The sequence below is a fragment of the Hippopotamus amphibius genome, chromosome 10 (genome assembly GCF_030028045.1).
Source record: "Hippopotamus amphibius kiboko isolate mHipAmp2 chromosome 10, mHipAmp2.hap2, whole genome shotgun sequence".
Lineage (NCBI taxonomy): Eukaryota > Metazoa > Chordata > Mammalia > Artiodactyla > Hippopotamidae > Hippopotamus > Hippopotamus amphibius.
The window spans coordinates 69,378,843-69,394,366 of record NC_080195.1 but is presented as its reverse complement, the minus strand read 5'-3'; the positions used below and the strand labels follow the sequence as shown (position 1 = coordinate 69,394,366).

Here is a 15,524-nt window from a genome sequence, read left to right as displayed (position 1 = left end):
GGTCTCACAGATGAGGAAACCCAAGGCAAGCAGGGAGTAAACACTTGGCCAAGGACTCACAGCTGAAGTGGAGGCATTCACACCCACAGGCGCCCAGCTCCACAGCCCATTTTTAAGCACTAAGGGATAGTACAGAGTGCTTTTTCCTGTTATCTTCCCTCTGTTGAAGAGAAAACCACAGGCCCAAAAGCATCGGTTGTTCTAAAGCCCACAATACAAAACCTAGCCTTGAAACCTGACTTAACTGCAGCTTTGACCTTCCTCAGAAACGTAATCTCTATCAACCAGTCTGGAATTTTCTGGTCTGCACCGCCCTCTTCATCCCTCAGAGGAAGAAGAGGCAATCTATATGATAAAACCCATGCAATTCCCTTCTACCCAAAAAGAAGATGTCCTGGCCTAAAAATAGTATTTTTCTTTCTTTGTTTTGCTAACAGTTCCCTTGCCCCACCCTTCTTCCTATAAAAACCTTCTATTTTGTAAAACCCTTCGGAGTGCCCTTCTAGTTGCTAGATGGGATGCTGCTTGATTCATAAATTGTTGAATAAAGCCAATTAAATCTTCAAATTTACTTGGTTGAATTTTGTTTTTTAATGCTTCTCTTATTCTTCACAATGACTGCAAGTGACTTTAGCCTTCAAGTCCTATACTTTTTCTTTTAGGTAGTTTGAAGTGCCACCACTTGGTGAGGGCTCAACAGCTATGGCTGGCAAGCATGTCATTCAGCCATGCCACTGGTGTGTGGGACTCAGAGAGAAATACAAGGATGACGTGGTTTCCCAACCAGGCACATGCAAATCCACCAAGTCACAGGCTGGTGAAATGGAGATCTAGGACAGACTACAAAATTCTGCAGGGTTACTTTATGAATAAGATCAAAGATATAAACATCCCTGGCCTTTTTTCTAATTAAGGGAGAAATCAGCCATTTTCTGTCACTTTCTGTATAGGCAGAGATGGAAGCATCACACCATTACGATCCTTATAGGTTAAGTACCCCAATCAACAGAATGTCAGCTGCTAAATTGGACTTTGTCCAGCCTTTAGAAACAGAGAAAAGCCAGTAGTGGATGAGAACATTGGCAAGAGCCCAGCAGAAGGCGGCTTTGGGACTCAGGGAAAAAGTATTGAACTGGGGACAGAAGACTGAACTCCAGTTCTGGCCGTGGCTCCACTTAGCTGTGGTTTGCATGTCAGCCAAGAGCAGTGTGAGCACGAGACCTGGAGACCAGTGAACTTCTGTGGCCTTGAATTGAGAGCAAATAAAGGCCAAAGGTAGCAGAGAAGCAATGGGAGAGCAAAGGAGGAAGCCAGTAAGAGATACTGCAGAGAAAGAATCCTCAGGAATTGGCATCTACTCAGCCAGTCTGGCCCAGGCTGCGACCTGAATTCTTTTTGTCTCAGGCAGGATTAATCCACTATTTGCTAAAGGGCAGGGTTGGCTCTGGAAGCATCAAGACTTCAACTCCAGTGTGAGCCCCCACTGTCATATGGGAATTCTCCAAAAATGTCTGCATTTACATAGTTCACCCGTTAGCAATTTATTGTCAAAAATGAAGTAAGGATTTGGGTATTTTTAACCATGGTAACAGAAATTGTGCAAACAAATACAGTAAACTGGGAATCGATTTCTGAATGTATTATCCCCGTGACCAAAAGCAGTGGTTTTTACGGATGATTGGTCTCCTCACCATTGTCTCCAACTCTTAGCACCTGGCTGAAAAGTCAGGGTGATGAGCCAGCAGATTGGAAGATTTAGCCCCAGCTCAGACAAACACATTCCTCACCTTGGAGGAATCCGGGTTCTGGCTGTCAGACCCACTCTGTGTGGGGTCAGTGACGTGTGGATTCCTCATTAGGAGAAGAAGGATTTGAGAAAGGAATCTGGGGTTCAAGTATTTAACATATCTGCCAAACCACATGTGCCAAGGTGGTTTCTAAACTACACTTTGCCTGGCACATAATGGGCTTTCAATGAATGTCAGTTGAATCAAAGAACAGCTGCACAACTCAGCAGCTTCCTTCTATAGGGAGAAAGCTGGAGAGATTGTCTAGCACAGGATGGGCAAATTTTTTCTGTCAAGGGTCAGACAGTAAATATTTTCAGCTCTGTGGGCCATACTGTCTCTGTCACAGTTACTCAATTCTGCCACTGTATTGTGAAAGCAAGCTCTGTTTCTATAAAACTGTATTTACCAAAAAAAGGCAGTGAGGGCTTCCTATGTGGTGCAGTGGTTGAGAATCCGCCTGCCAATGCAGAGGACACAGGTTTGATCCCTGCTCCAGGAAGATCCCACATGCCGCGGAGCACCTAAGCCTGTGCGCCACAACTATTGAGCCCAGGTGCTGCAACTACTGAAGCCAAAGCACCTAGAGCCCGAGCTCTGCAACAAGAGAAGCCACAGCAATGAGGAGCCTGCGCACCACAACGAAGAGTAGCCCTCACTCACCACAACTAAAGAAAGCCTGCGCACAGCAAAAAAAAAAGACCCATCACAGCCAATAAAATAAATAAATAAAAAAAAAAGGCAGTGAGCTGGGTTTGGTCTGTGGGATTGTACTTTGTGTAGTCCCCTGGTCTAAGGCATGCTGTTGCATCTCTAGAGTCAGATCTCAAGTTGGTTATAACATGTAGAATATATCAATTAAGCTGAGACACATCTTTGGAAACCCTGGAAAAGCAGACTGCTGGAAAAATGACCTACCTAAAACTTCATTCTCTGAAGGCTAATTTCTGACTTTAAGGTGGAGAAATATTTATACATATACATGTAAAATAAACATAAAGCAGAGTAAGTATCTATAATGATGTTATAAATTAAGAAACTTGGCTCAAGATAGTTTAAAGATTCCTGGGGTTTATGGAATCACTGCAAGATTTGTATAGAGGCCCAAAGAATCAAAGGTCCATAGTTTTGAGGCCTCAGAACCTTTCTTTTTTAGTTTTCCAAAGGTGAAACATTAAGTGGCCTAAGACCATGAAGAATATATCCTATAAATCCTAAAAAAGTCCTTTTGTCAATGATTTTTAAAAATGTAAAATATCTGTGCTGAAAAATTCAGTAAGAAAAACTATATGAAAATATATGTGAGATGAATGAGAAACATACATATTCCGGGTGAAATGTTAAAGTTGGATAAGGAATCAGTTAACACAAAAATAGTGTCTCATTAAGACTCAATACAGGCTAGAAGTGAGTATGAATGAGATAGCAGGACTGGGTCGGAGAAGAAAAGAAATGATGTGAATACCTGCATTTCTATAAACAAGCTAGATCAAAACTATGCAGAGTCAAAGTAAGGTGGAATCATGTAAGTCTATAACCTGAAGAAAATAGATTTAAGAACATTCTTTTTCTCACCAATTTCCCAAGACATTACTCCCCAGGCAAATAGTTTGAGAGCTGTTAAATTTTCCTTTCCTAATATGCTATATAATGTCATCTGTGATTTGCAATTTTTATACCATTTACTTCTTTTCTTGCCTTATTACACTAGCTTAATACTCCACTTCTATTTTCAATGGAAGGGGTAAAAGTAGGAATCCTTGCTTATGTTCTTGATGTTAGAAGAAAAACATTGAAACTTTCACGGTGAAATATGATGTTAGCTGTAGGTTTTTCACAGATGCCCTTTATCGTAGTTAGGAAAATTCCTTCTATTCCTAGTTTTCTGAGACTTTTCATCATGAATGGTTTTTGAATTTTGTCTAATGGTTAATTTTTTTTTAATTGAGATGATCATATGATTTTTTTCCTTTGCTCTGTTAATGTGGTAACTTACACTAATTTGTTTGAATGTTAAGCCAACCTTGCATTCCTGGGGTAAATATCATTTGGTTGTTATATGTTGTGGTAGACAAGGAGATATACCACCCATATCGCCAATCAAGGCTCTCTCAGCTGAGGCTGACCCTGAAGAGGCTGACAGTGGGATACTGTCTGCTGATTTCACTCCCTTCAGGTAGGCAGCAAGTCCTTCCCTGAAGGAGGATCCCAATAGACAGAGATTAGAACATAGACCATGTGCAATACATTTTGATTGGGGATGGTAGTGGAGCAAGGAAAGGGGAAACAGTGAGCTCAGCTTTGCTTACCTGTGCCCATCAACTTATTTCTACCAGCAACCAACTAATTAAACTGAAGAAGTCCTGGTAAGAGATCATCCTTTCAAAGCTAAGTTAGGTGAGTTATTACAAAGTTGACTTTATCTACACAAGAGGGTAGCAGATGCCAGTTTATGTAACAAGTGGCTCTGGAAAAAATATGTATATTGCTGATAAACTAAAATATAATAATGCTCTGTTTTCCTTCCAAAAGACAATAAGAATTTTCCTAGTGAGAATCAATGCTTGATTATATTGAAGGTTAATGGCTTTCGAGTTTGATCATAGCTACTTGTTCATTTGCTTTGTTGACATAAATGCTTTCTTCTATTTTTACTTAGGCAAACTCCAGGGAATTATTTCAAATATTAAGAAGGTGGCTCTGTTTAGAGCCAGATTGTTTATGTCAATCTGAGACACTATCCCAGATTGGGAAATCCCACTTGGGAAAAATAAACGGAGCAGCTGAGCATAAATAGATACTGCAATGCTTTCTTGCTTTTCATGAGTCAGGAATTTATAGTATCTGCCTCATTAATTGAAGGGAAGTGAATTCCTAGAACTTCAGACATTCTAATAACCTAGTACAAAAACACATACTAAAAAAAAATCTAAATCATTTTTAGATTGAATACATGTCTTCAGCTAGTATTCACATCTCTTTCTCATTAGGGAAAAATTATGGGTTTATTTTGTATATATATTAAATAAACTGTAATTTTTATGCTTTTTTCATAAGTAGGCACAAGATTTTCAGTATTTAAAAATATTTAAGGGAACAAAGCAATCCCATATTAAGGCATTTAATAACTACCAATTATCCACTTAGTGAGCTGAGTGTTTGAACTTTTATCAGATCATTGTCCTAGTTATCTGCATGATGTCCCGGAGATCAGACTGGATTAGGGCAAAGTCATTTAATCACACTGAATGATTTGGAAACATTAGTATGCTTGTAACCAGGGGGATCATGCTTGTAATCAGGTTGCTAACAGATGAGGGTCTTGTAAAAAAATTATAATGTACTTGTGAAATGATAAACTTGAAAAACAAGTGATAACAGTCTCAGAGACCAAACCTGTAGATGGGAAGTGTTTTGAAATTAGGGAAACAGCTATTTTGATATTTTAATTCAATAATTCATATTTAATCAGGATATTTTTAAGAATCAAGACTATATATTGTAGCTGATTTAGTGGACTAGGCTGAGAAAAGTGAAAAACTTTTTTTAATGTTTTCAGAGACATTCAAAATTTTGATTTTGGAATGAATTACAATTTTCAATTCTATGAACTTCCAAAAATGGTTATACTAACTTCCAAAACTGGTAAAAAAGGAATTGAAATGTGAATTCAATGAAATTATAAAAATTGAATGAAAACATTTAGAGTTTAACAGGATCAAAAGGAAATCAATTTGTGATCATTACCTGTTCCCATTCCATTCTCTTTGGGTGTCGTACTGGGTTTGGGTCTACTAGGTCTTGTAGTTGTCTTATTCAGAACTACAATAAATTGGGAAATAAATAGTTTAGACATTTTTTAATTGAAAATTTGCAGCCAAGGAAAATAAAACCTTCCAGAGAATTGGAAGTCATTTAAGTGGGCAATAAAAACATGATGACTTACCAAAAACTACTGTTTGGAATATAGAAATCACAATTCTGGTATAAAAAATCATAGGCTTGAATTTGAGACATGAGTATGTACTCTGAGGTGATCACTGGGCTTGAAAAAATAAAGGGAATTTATATTTCTAATTGGGAAATAGCTTGCTTCATTTATAAGCACTAGATACATTCCAAAATGGGACTGAAGAAAGATCAGGACTACATATGCCGAATGAAAACCCAAAACCTGATGTGTATTTATTTGTCAAGGCCTTAATTCCTAACACTTAAGTTAGTGGTCCTTTTGGAGGAGTACATATGCTCCCTCATAATCCTGACACAAGCCCATCATTAAACACAGAACTATGATGAAACCAGTGAAATTTCTCTCTTACTCTGTTGAGAGTCATGCATAATATTACCAACACGTTGAGGTCAGCTCTTTCATCCTCCATTTAGCAGAGTTTTTCAGGAAAAGCACTAAGTATATTGTGATTAAGAGAGTGAGCTCTGGAACCAGACTGCTTGCCTTCGAATCCACTTCCCAGCCCTTCTTAAGCCTTAGCTTCCTCAACCGTCAACCGTGCCTCACTGGACCCATGGTTTGCACACAGTCACTGTTAGTCATTATTGTTACTGTTTCAGTATTTTGTAGAAAGGTTTAACATAACCAGCCACACCTTAAGTTCTCAACAGTTATCCTGATACAAAAATCACATGGAGGTATACTTTTTGAAAAAGATTTCTGCACCTATTACCTTTAGGAGTTCAAGGATTACTCCAAAAAAATAAGGGCTCCTCCATAAACGAAAGAAAAATGCATTTGTTCTTTCTTCCATGTGCCTGGAGAGATGTTCACCAGGAATGTTAGCTTATAAGCCACTTATGTCATTTAGAACTTTAAAACTTAGTATCACAGAGGAGAAAAAGGGCAGAAAACTTGAGTCTCTGGTCCAACTTGCACATTAGCATAGGAGTGATTTACAAGGACCAAATCAATACCCAAGTTAATTTTTTCCCTAACGTGCTCCAGTGAGGGAGATCATAAATCCTTTGGTGAATTTAGTAGATTTAAAGTATTTTCTGGGAATTCCCTAACAGTCCTGGTTAGGGCTCGGCGCTTTCACTGCTGGGGCCCAGGTTGATCCCCTGGTCAGTAAACTAAGTTCCTGCAAGACGTGTGTTGCAGCCCTCCCCCTACCCCACCAAAAAAAAAAAGTATTTCCAGTTTATTATCACTTTACTCTTGATGTTTACAACCTGTAAAATTTGTTTTTTTTTTTAATCTGAAAGAATCAAGTAAAAATATTCTCCTAGAACAAGAGCCTTTTATACTGTAAGAGATCATCTTTTCTTCTTAAAAGACAACATTTGAGACATGTAATACATCATAGCTAATGCTAATGCTATCTTTACAATTGCCATGGAAAACTGAAGGAGGAGGGGAAGAGTGTGTGTGATGTATGCAAAAATACTATTTCAAAAGTGCTTTTATATTGTTAAGTTTCTGTGGTGGTTGGTCTCTGAATCTGATTATCTTTAAAAATCTCAGTCAAGTCTTGTCACTTCCATGGATTCTTTATCTCCTCTCTACCCACAAGGATCAGAATTTTGTATGTAATTTATTTCATTTTAAGGATATATAGACTTCATTTGGTAAATTTGGCTGTTTCAATATTTTTTTTTTTTTTTGGTGGTGCCACGTGGCATGTAGGATCCTAGTTCCCTGACCAGAGATTGAACCCGTGCCCCCTGCAGTGGAATCACAAAGTCAACTACTGGACCACCAGGGAATTCCTAAACACATTTTATATATATTTTTCTCATATCTTTTTATACATGCTGATTATTTAGATCATCAGAAAAAGAAACAACCTACCAGGTCTGATGTATGGTTTGTCAGGTATTCTGGGCCTCCCAGGAGTTGTATACAATCTGTGTGGTGCTGAAACAGAGGAAATGCTTCACATTTAATAACCATCACTCCCAAGCCCAATAAACGGAGATTTAGTACTCTGCAGACCAACAACTTGTACACTTTGCATGGAAGTATAAAGAACATTCTTAAACCTCTAAGTATGCATTACAGCATTGATGCTAAAGGAAAATAAAGCAAGTGCAAATATTCATGACTGGAAATTAAAGATGTACATAGTCAAAGTGAGGTAGGTCATTGGTAATGTGTGTTAAGGATTAGTCATCATTTAGTACATCTTTTTCACATTTATTTCACCACATGTTTGCTTAATATGGGAAATATATAAGACAACCATCTACCCCTCCTTCCATCCATGTGTCTGTCCATCTGTCCATCAACCCATCAACCCATCCATCCATCCACTCACACCTCTCAATTAGGGAGTCACTGCGGACTATTATTTTGCCAAAGAAGACAAACAATATTAAAGGCAAAAAGAAAAATATTTTTAGGTATGTAAGAAGAAAAGAGTAGAAACATGTGGTCTCTATCAAATTATCTTAACTCATGAACGCTGAAGTGAATAAACACTCAGTGCCATCCATTAAAGCTTTAGAGGTAAGAGAAAATGACCTCTGGTGTCCCGCCCATCAAGAGAGGGAGAGCAAAGATCAAGAACTCAGACAGCCTGCTGCAGTTATCCAGGGCCTGGCACAGGGAGGACTATTAATGAAGACTTGTCAACTGCATTTAAAAATTAGTGACCATTGTAAGGAGGCAGATTTGTGAGAAACTCAGCCGAAATATTTTTGCTCCCTAAGCTTTTAAAGTGTGCATCCATCCTGAAATATGTCTATCCTTCTTTTGCCTCCTCTGCCACCCTTGACACACCACATTGCCTCCTGCCACCAACTTTCTTGGTAACGCTTTAGCGAATACTGGAAAAAATTTTCTTGAAAACTTTGTAAGCAGATTACACCGTTACAATTATTGTGTTCACATCTTGAGTGGGTATTTACGTAACCATAAATCAGCAAATGCCTTGCCTACCACATTAAAAAAATATACCTGCAAAACAGATTATAATGTAGCTCATTTATAAACTTCCAATGTGAAGACTGATGAGGAGAATTTTGCCACACTTCAGGCCAAAAATAGCAGACACATACTGAAATTCTCTGTAGGTTTAATGTGGGCCTTTCAAAGTGTAATAACTAGAGTGAACAGAGGTACTGATGTTATTTTTTAAAAAATCAATTCTCACATGCCCTAAAATGTGCGATGATGATTTGCAAATGTTTTTCTTCAATTTTCTTTGAGTGGTAGGATTTCCTGTCAACTGCACATATTTCAGCTTTCTTGTTAATTCCTTCAATGTTAGATTGTTTTTGCTTAAAGAAATACAAGATTCATGGCTCTTATTAGTATAATTCTAGAATACATATAAATTTTAAAACTTTAGAGAAGAAACAGAGCAGAACACAGAAATAATCAGCACTATATTCCTTATTTCAAAGCCACAGGATCAGAATTTTTGTTTCATTTTTTTCTACAGTCTTTACTTAAATCTTGAAAGAATTTTTTATAAAGGAGCTGAAATATAACTTGAGTGTAGGCTGTGAGTTACTCACATAGCTCATCACCTGGTAACACATGGCCTTGAGAAAACTGCTTGAGGATTTCAATTTTAAATTAAAAAAAAAAAAAAAAAGACAAAAAAGACAAAGGGGCATTGTCAGAATGTAACATTGTAAGTATCATCTCCACATAGTTTTTGGAGACTAATAATTTTAAAAGATGGTTTCATATCTAAAGAGTTTTATAAAAATTATTTTAAAAGAACACTAAAAACACTTGACAAAGATAACATCAAAAATAGACAAACAGGGATTATAGGAGAGATACCTTGAAGGACTTTGTTTTGCCCAATACAGAGAGAGGGGAAGAAGGGTACAACTTTCCCTGTGTGGCATAAGGATCAGGGGGCTGAAATAAGTAAAATAATCAAAATATCCCCAGAATGCCTCTGGCCAAGTGGATTTCTACGAAGGGTTGAGATGAGAGGGGCTAAGGAGAGAAGCTTGAATACATCAGGGTTTCAGTTATAGCTGCAGGGAATTGTCTCAGCAGACAAAGAAGCAAGAATGGCATGGGGAAAAGGTGCTGGAGGGAAAATCCCACTAGCAGATTCACGCTGTAGGTTTTATGCACAAAGTTTCTTTGGAGCACTTGGGCCCCAAGGGCTGAGGGCTTGGAGACCAAAGAAACCACAAGGTCCTGGTTATGTATGGGTGGAGTGTGAAGATCAAGAGGAATTTCACGCCTACACCATCTCTCAAATTGTTGTGTGCTGTCTTGGGCACCTAATGCCTACTGTTAGAAACAAAACACAACACAACAGAAACAATACAGTGGACTGACCTCCTCATCCACAGAGCTCAGGCACGCGTTTTTGAGGGTTGTGCCAGAGGGTGATCCTTGGACACACAGTGTGCTGTTACTAAAGCTGACCCTCTACTCCCAAGCTGGGTTACTGGCCTGCACCAGGTTGGAAATGCATTCCTGGTGAGCCCCCTTTAAAGAGCCTTGGCGCAAGTCTAGAAAAGTGTGAATCCCAGAGCTGCACAGGTTACGCTCATGCTAAGGATCCTCAGAACATAAGACAGGACATTATATAAATATGTTAAGATAATTCATAGAATGATATCAGATCCCGAACATACATCCAATCAACCTTGAAACTCATCGAATAAAACCACGTTCTAGAAGCAATTTGATAAAAATATTGATACTTCCATTAAAGTAAGGAAGAGCAAAAACAAGAAAAGAACAGGCCTATGATCTTTTGTCCTCAGTTCTGAAATCTACAGAGCTCTAAAAAGATGAAATCTTTTTCTCATTTGGCAATACAACCTGAGCTGAATAGAGTATTTATCCTGCTTACTGTAAATATTTATATACTTTGCTGTAAAGACCTCAATGTGTTTGATTATGAGAATCTGGCTATCTTCTATTAAGCCAGACATTAAAGAGATTTGCAAAAACATTAAAAAATAAACATATAAAAGTCAGGGTGGAGTATGGATGTAACAGGATTGACAAGGCTGCAGCTGGTAACGAGGGTATGGGAGGGCTGCCATTACACTAGCTCCTTACTTCTGTGCATGTTTATTAAAGTTAATAAAAGTTAATAAGTAGAAAGGTAATAAAGTAAATAATAAACATTTAAACAATTATAAAAATTAAATGAAAAAATTAAAAAGATTTAGAAAATTTACAAGAACTCTCCTACACCATAGACTATTTTCAGTCATGTTTATTTAGAATAAGTACTGCTCCACTTATAATACATTATATACCTTAAAATTAGATTTCTTTTACTATCATTTCCTCTTATTGCTTTGTTTCTTCCACAAATCTCCCTTCCCAATTATAACTGACAATTGAGTAAAATAAATTTGTCTTACAACTCTTTAAAAATTATTTGCCCTTGTTTTTTGTTTTGGGCTTTCTCCCATATGCTAGAGATAGAAATGGGCAAAAGAGGGTAATTAAGGGAAAAAAAAAAACCACATGAAAATACTGGAAATCTGCAACTAGTTACAATCCAAGTAGGACAGAGAGATATAAAAATGAAAGACTTCTGAGAGCACGAAGATGTGAGATAGAGCTTTGTGTAGGTGATTTAATTTCCCAAAAAGTAGAAGGAAGAGATAAGGAAACCCCAGAGTAAAGCTTCCTGGATGTTTTAATATTAATTCATCATTAAAAGATGATTTTTCATGTTACTAGTTTCCTTTCTCAGGCCGCAATATCAACAGGTTCATCAAATTTGGGTGATGCGACAGAGGGAGAAAAAGGAGAGAGAGAAAAGAGGAGGAGGAGGAGGAGGGGGTGGAGGAGGAAGGTAACAAAGATTCTTATTTATCAGATGTGGAAAATGAGGCAAAAGAAGGTGAAGCAAGGAAAAAAAAAATGGGAGCATTCTTTCTTAGTCATCAGCATGAAGCAGTCGACCATACATTCAAAAGCAAGGCTCTAACTAAAGAAATTGTCTTTCCTATATTCAACTGGTATTCATACAAATATTCCTATTTGGCTCATGTCCTATACCTATGAAATGAAAAAACTTAAATTAATTCACTGTGATGAAAAAGTTATGTTCTTAAAAGAAAATTGTCTTCCTGCTTAAAAAAGAAGGAAAAGTTACTATTCAGAGGTGGGGAAATAGCATTACCCTGAGTTGTCTTTGTCAATTCAGTTGTTCGTGGAACTTTAGTTGTGAAGAATCCTTGGGTGGATTGGTCTGTTTCTGCTGGGGAAAACACAGTAAGATGGCTGGCTTTAAATAATTATCATTATGGATGTGTCAAAAACCAAAAAACAAACCCTACACTCTTTTCTTTCTCGTGCAGTGATAAAAGGGTAAATCACATTAAGAACTATGCCTAAAAAAAAAAAAAACAAAAAAAAAACTATGCCTAGTAACCATTGTATGTCAAAGTTAATGGTATATTTTAATAACTCTCATTTATTATATTTACTGTCTTCTTGCACTATTATTTTAATGATTATCATAAGGATATCCAAAAGCTTTTAGTTCAGGATCACTGTTTCCTGATATTGGACATGGCTATATTCTTGGATATGCCTCCTAACTGTCTTTATGTATTACTGCCTTCATGTTTCCTCTCTATCTCATGAGCTCCACAAATTATTTAGGTGAGCTGGAAAAAAATAGATCATAGAAAACAATGTGTATTTACACAAAAGAAGAATAAATATCCCATTTATCTCATGAGAAAATCAAAGTTTGTTTATTGACATACTCCTGACAAAATAAGTAAGACAATACTTCCAGTCCCATATTATCTTGAGATCATTACAACATCATACCGACATAGCAAACTGCAGTTTGCTTTGCCACATACTGGATCCAAGGAAATACTTGGTGCAAATAATATGTTGTCACCTTACTTTATTTTCTGCCTGTTTTATAATCTGGATTCTGCTCATAAGAGAGATTCTGTGATAGTTGGTTCAATAAACTGAGATACATTGAAAAAGCAGGGAGTGGAATTTAGATAATTAGCATAACCAGCAGTGGTTCTTGATAAGCATTTTGACTTTGTCATCATGGGTAATGTTGACTTGAACGGCCCACGCTATAATAGATGAATGTTTGGTAATTAGGATATATTTGCTCATTCCATTTAAAATGTTTTCCTTTGAAAACGATCTCATTTTAAAATGTGATCAATAACTTCATTTCAGCAGACACACACAAAGGATGGGTTTATCTGAAAATGCATGAAGGAAGGAAAATAAAGCCACTGATTTAAACAGCCTTGTGGGATGTAGCGTGGACAGGACAGAGGAGCCAACAAACACAAGCTGGGAACACTTGTTTTCCGGTTCATTTTCAGCCAAGTGGCAGGCGAACTGCGGTTTCCCACACAATGAAGACATTGATGCTGAACTCCTTGAAAGCATGGCCAGCTCATCCCAACCAACCTTCCTGACTCATTCATCCATCTGTGTTTCTCACATCTGCATGCTCATCTGATTAATCTGGCTGCCATTCTCTACCCTGTGTCTTTTTCCCATCTGTCTTTAACCTGAAAGAAACTTTCACACCTTTCATTTCAAACTCTCATTCCAACTGGAAGACCCGGCATACATCACCTCTTCTGTGAAGCCTTCCCTGATACCCCCAAGTAGTTTCCTTGTTCAGCACACTGCTCATTTCTCTATGAACTCATTGTATTGTACAACATGGGGGTGAATTCCAGGAGCTCTGGTGACTGAGTATGTGGGTTCCAATTTGGCTCTGACGTTAGCTGTATGGCTTGGCCAGAGTTTTAAATCTTTCTATGCCTCAATTTTCTAATCTGTAAAATGGGGCAAGTAATAGAAACTACCTCACAAAGTTGTTATGTGCCTTAAATTCAAAAATAAGTGTAGAACACTGGGTAACACAGAGGAAGCACAACTACCACTAAATCCTGTCTTCATATTAGATGGTGAGCTCACCAGGGTAAGGACTCGCCTTTAAAACAGTTTTATTCTGGGATTCCCATTGATTAGCATTGCACTGAGCACCCATAATATATTCAAATACTAGATGAAAATTTTCTTCCCAAATGCAGTTCCAAATATGGAAAAAGGAACAAAGGTGTGTAGCATTGATATACTTTGGGAAGATTCTTTTTTAAAAAATAATTGAAATTTTGTCAAGATGTCTTAAAATATTCTAATTTTACATTAGAAATCAGCATATATATTAGAAAGACAAATATACAGTTAATGTTAAGGAATCAAATGAAATGAATTTTTTTTATAATGATCAAAAGAGCCGCTCAGTTGTTTGGAAACCCACGAACATGAATGTATGTATGACTTCTTTAAGGGCAATTCCTAAAATGTTAAGTCCTCATTGGACTGAAATACTAAAATACAACTTACCCAGAGTCGTTTGTAGTTCCTCTTGACTAGAATGTGGTGAAATCATAGGAATGAAAGGGCTGCCTCGTGTCTCTAAAGGAGCTGAAAAGACAAGTACCAAGGTTATCAAATTTTAGATTCAAAAGCCAGCACCCAGCCAGAATAATATTACATGAGATTCCTTTATTTGAAATAGAAGAAGGAAAAAATTAAGTGAGTCATGAAGAAGAAAGTTAAGTGTGCACTGAACCTTCAGGGAGATGATTGTGGAATATTAGAACAACGGTTCTCAACTGTTTTTTCCACCAGGATAGACAATAAATGACTTTTAGTGCTTGACACACTCCGCGACTGCTGGTTAAGATGGGTGTGGGTTAGACATGGTCCTCGGCCTGTCAGCTGCAGCTCTCTCATCCAAGAGAGCACATAGGATTACAACAGGAGAGAGACTATCACCACTGTAGCAAGCACCTGGAGTCTGCTCACGTTTATTTTTAAATACAAACTGGTGGCACATTTCAGTATTTTGACCAATATTAATAACAATTAGTTGCCAGCGCCTTCCACAACATGCCAGTGTGTTAAAACACCACAGCTGAGAACCACTGCACCAGCAGAAAGTGTTAAATAGATGGACATGAGTCAGGTGGAATCACCTTGAACACAGACACAAATGAGGTAGGTGAGGAGGGACTTGGCAAGGAGTTGACTTAAATTGGTCTTCAGAGCACACCTTCAGAACAGTGAAACCGTGGCCCTTCTATCTTGGAAAGCGTAAAAATACTGAGAATGAAACAGTGAAGAGGACTGAGAACAGGTGATGTTTCAATGGGATCATGTGAGAAAGACCTGCAATCCTGATGCCAGCCAGGAAAACAATCAGAGTGTGTCAAATGAGAAAACCATTACCTAGTGTCGTCTCTGGCAGATCGATTCTAAAGGTAACAGGCTGCAGAACTAGGCCGAGAGCAAACCAGAGAAATATATTTATGAGTGTTACTACCTGGTGAAGTAAACCCAGCTTATGTGTGTCTACAATGCACCCATTTGAACATGTACACATTCTCTCAGAATCATCATAAACATGAGAAAATTCTATACATTAGGTGACACCCAGGGAACTCAGTTTAGCTAAAACTTCAAAGCTTTCATTCACTGTCACTATGAGGAAAATTTGAGTGGGCACCTGTATTTTTAACTTAAAAGTACACCCGCATTTGGAATATAGCTATATTTACATTCCAAAAGAAGGTGAAAATCGTTGGTGCAGGTAATAAATATGTCTGATGACTTTAGCATGATCTCCTATGCAGCAAAAACACTTTCAGGGAAAATAAACTAATGATACACTATTCTCTCATGGGGAAAAAACTGTCAAGCAGATTGTATGATTGAAACTCCCCCTCCCCAAAAAAACTCCCCCAAAGATATACACATTTTCTATCCAT

The 15,524-nt window shown here is 37.7% G+C and overlaps 1 protein-coding gene across 18 annotated transcripts in view; it reads right to left on the bottom strand.

Annotated features, from left to right (window-relative positions):
* Nucleotides 1-15,524, bottom strand: part of ABI3BP (ABI family member 3 binding protein) — a 262,791-nt gene that overhangs the window by 48,199 nt on the left and 199,068 nt on the right. For 12 of the 18 annotated variants that reach the window (XR_009047795.1, XM_057697718.1, XM_057697730.1 and 9 more), the window contains 5 exons: nucleotides 14,986-15,033; nucleotides 14,098-14,178; nucleotides 11,870-11,947; nucleotides 7,594-7,659; nucleotides 5,535-5,609 (listed from right to left, as the gene is read on the bottom strand). Coding sequence is in view for 17 of the 18 variants with exons in the window: in XM_057697718.1 (XP_057553701.1) it covers nucleotides 5,535-5,609; nucleotides 7,594-7,659; nucleotides 11,870-11,947; nucleotides 14,098-14,178; nucleotides 14,986-15,033 (348 nt within the window). In the remaining variant the exon portion in view is untranslated. The remainder of the gene's footprint in view (nucleotides 1-5,534; nucleotides 5,610-7,593; nucleotides 7,660-11,869; nucleotides 11,948-14,097; nucleotides 14,179-14,985; nucleotides 15,034-15,524) is intronic. The other 6 variants (XM_057697723.1, XM_057697734.1, XM_057697733.1 and 3 more) reach the window with 3 other exon arrangements.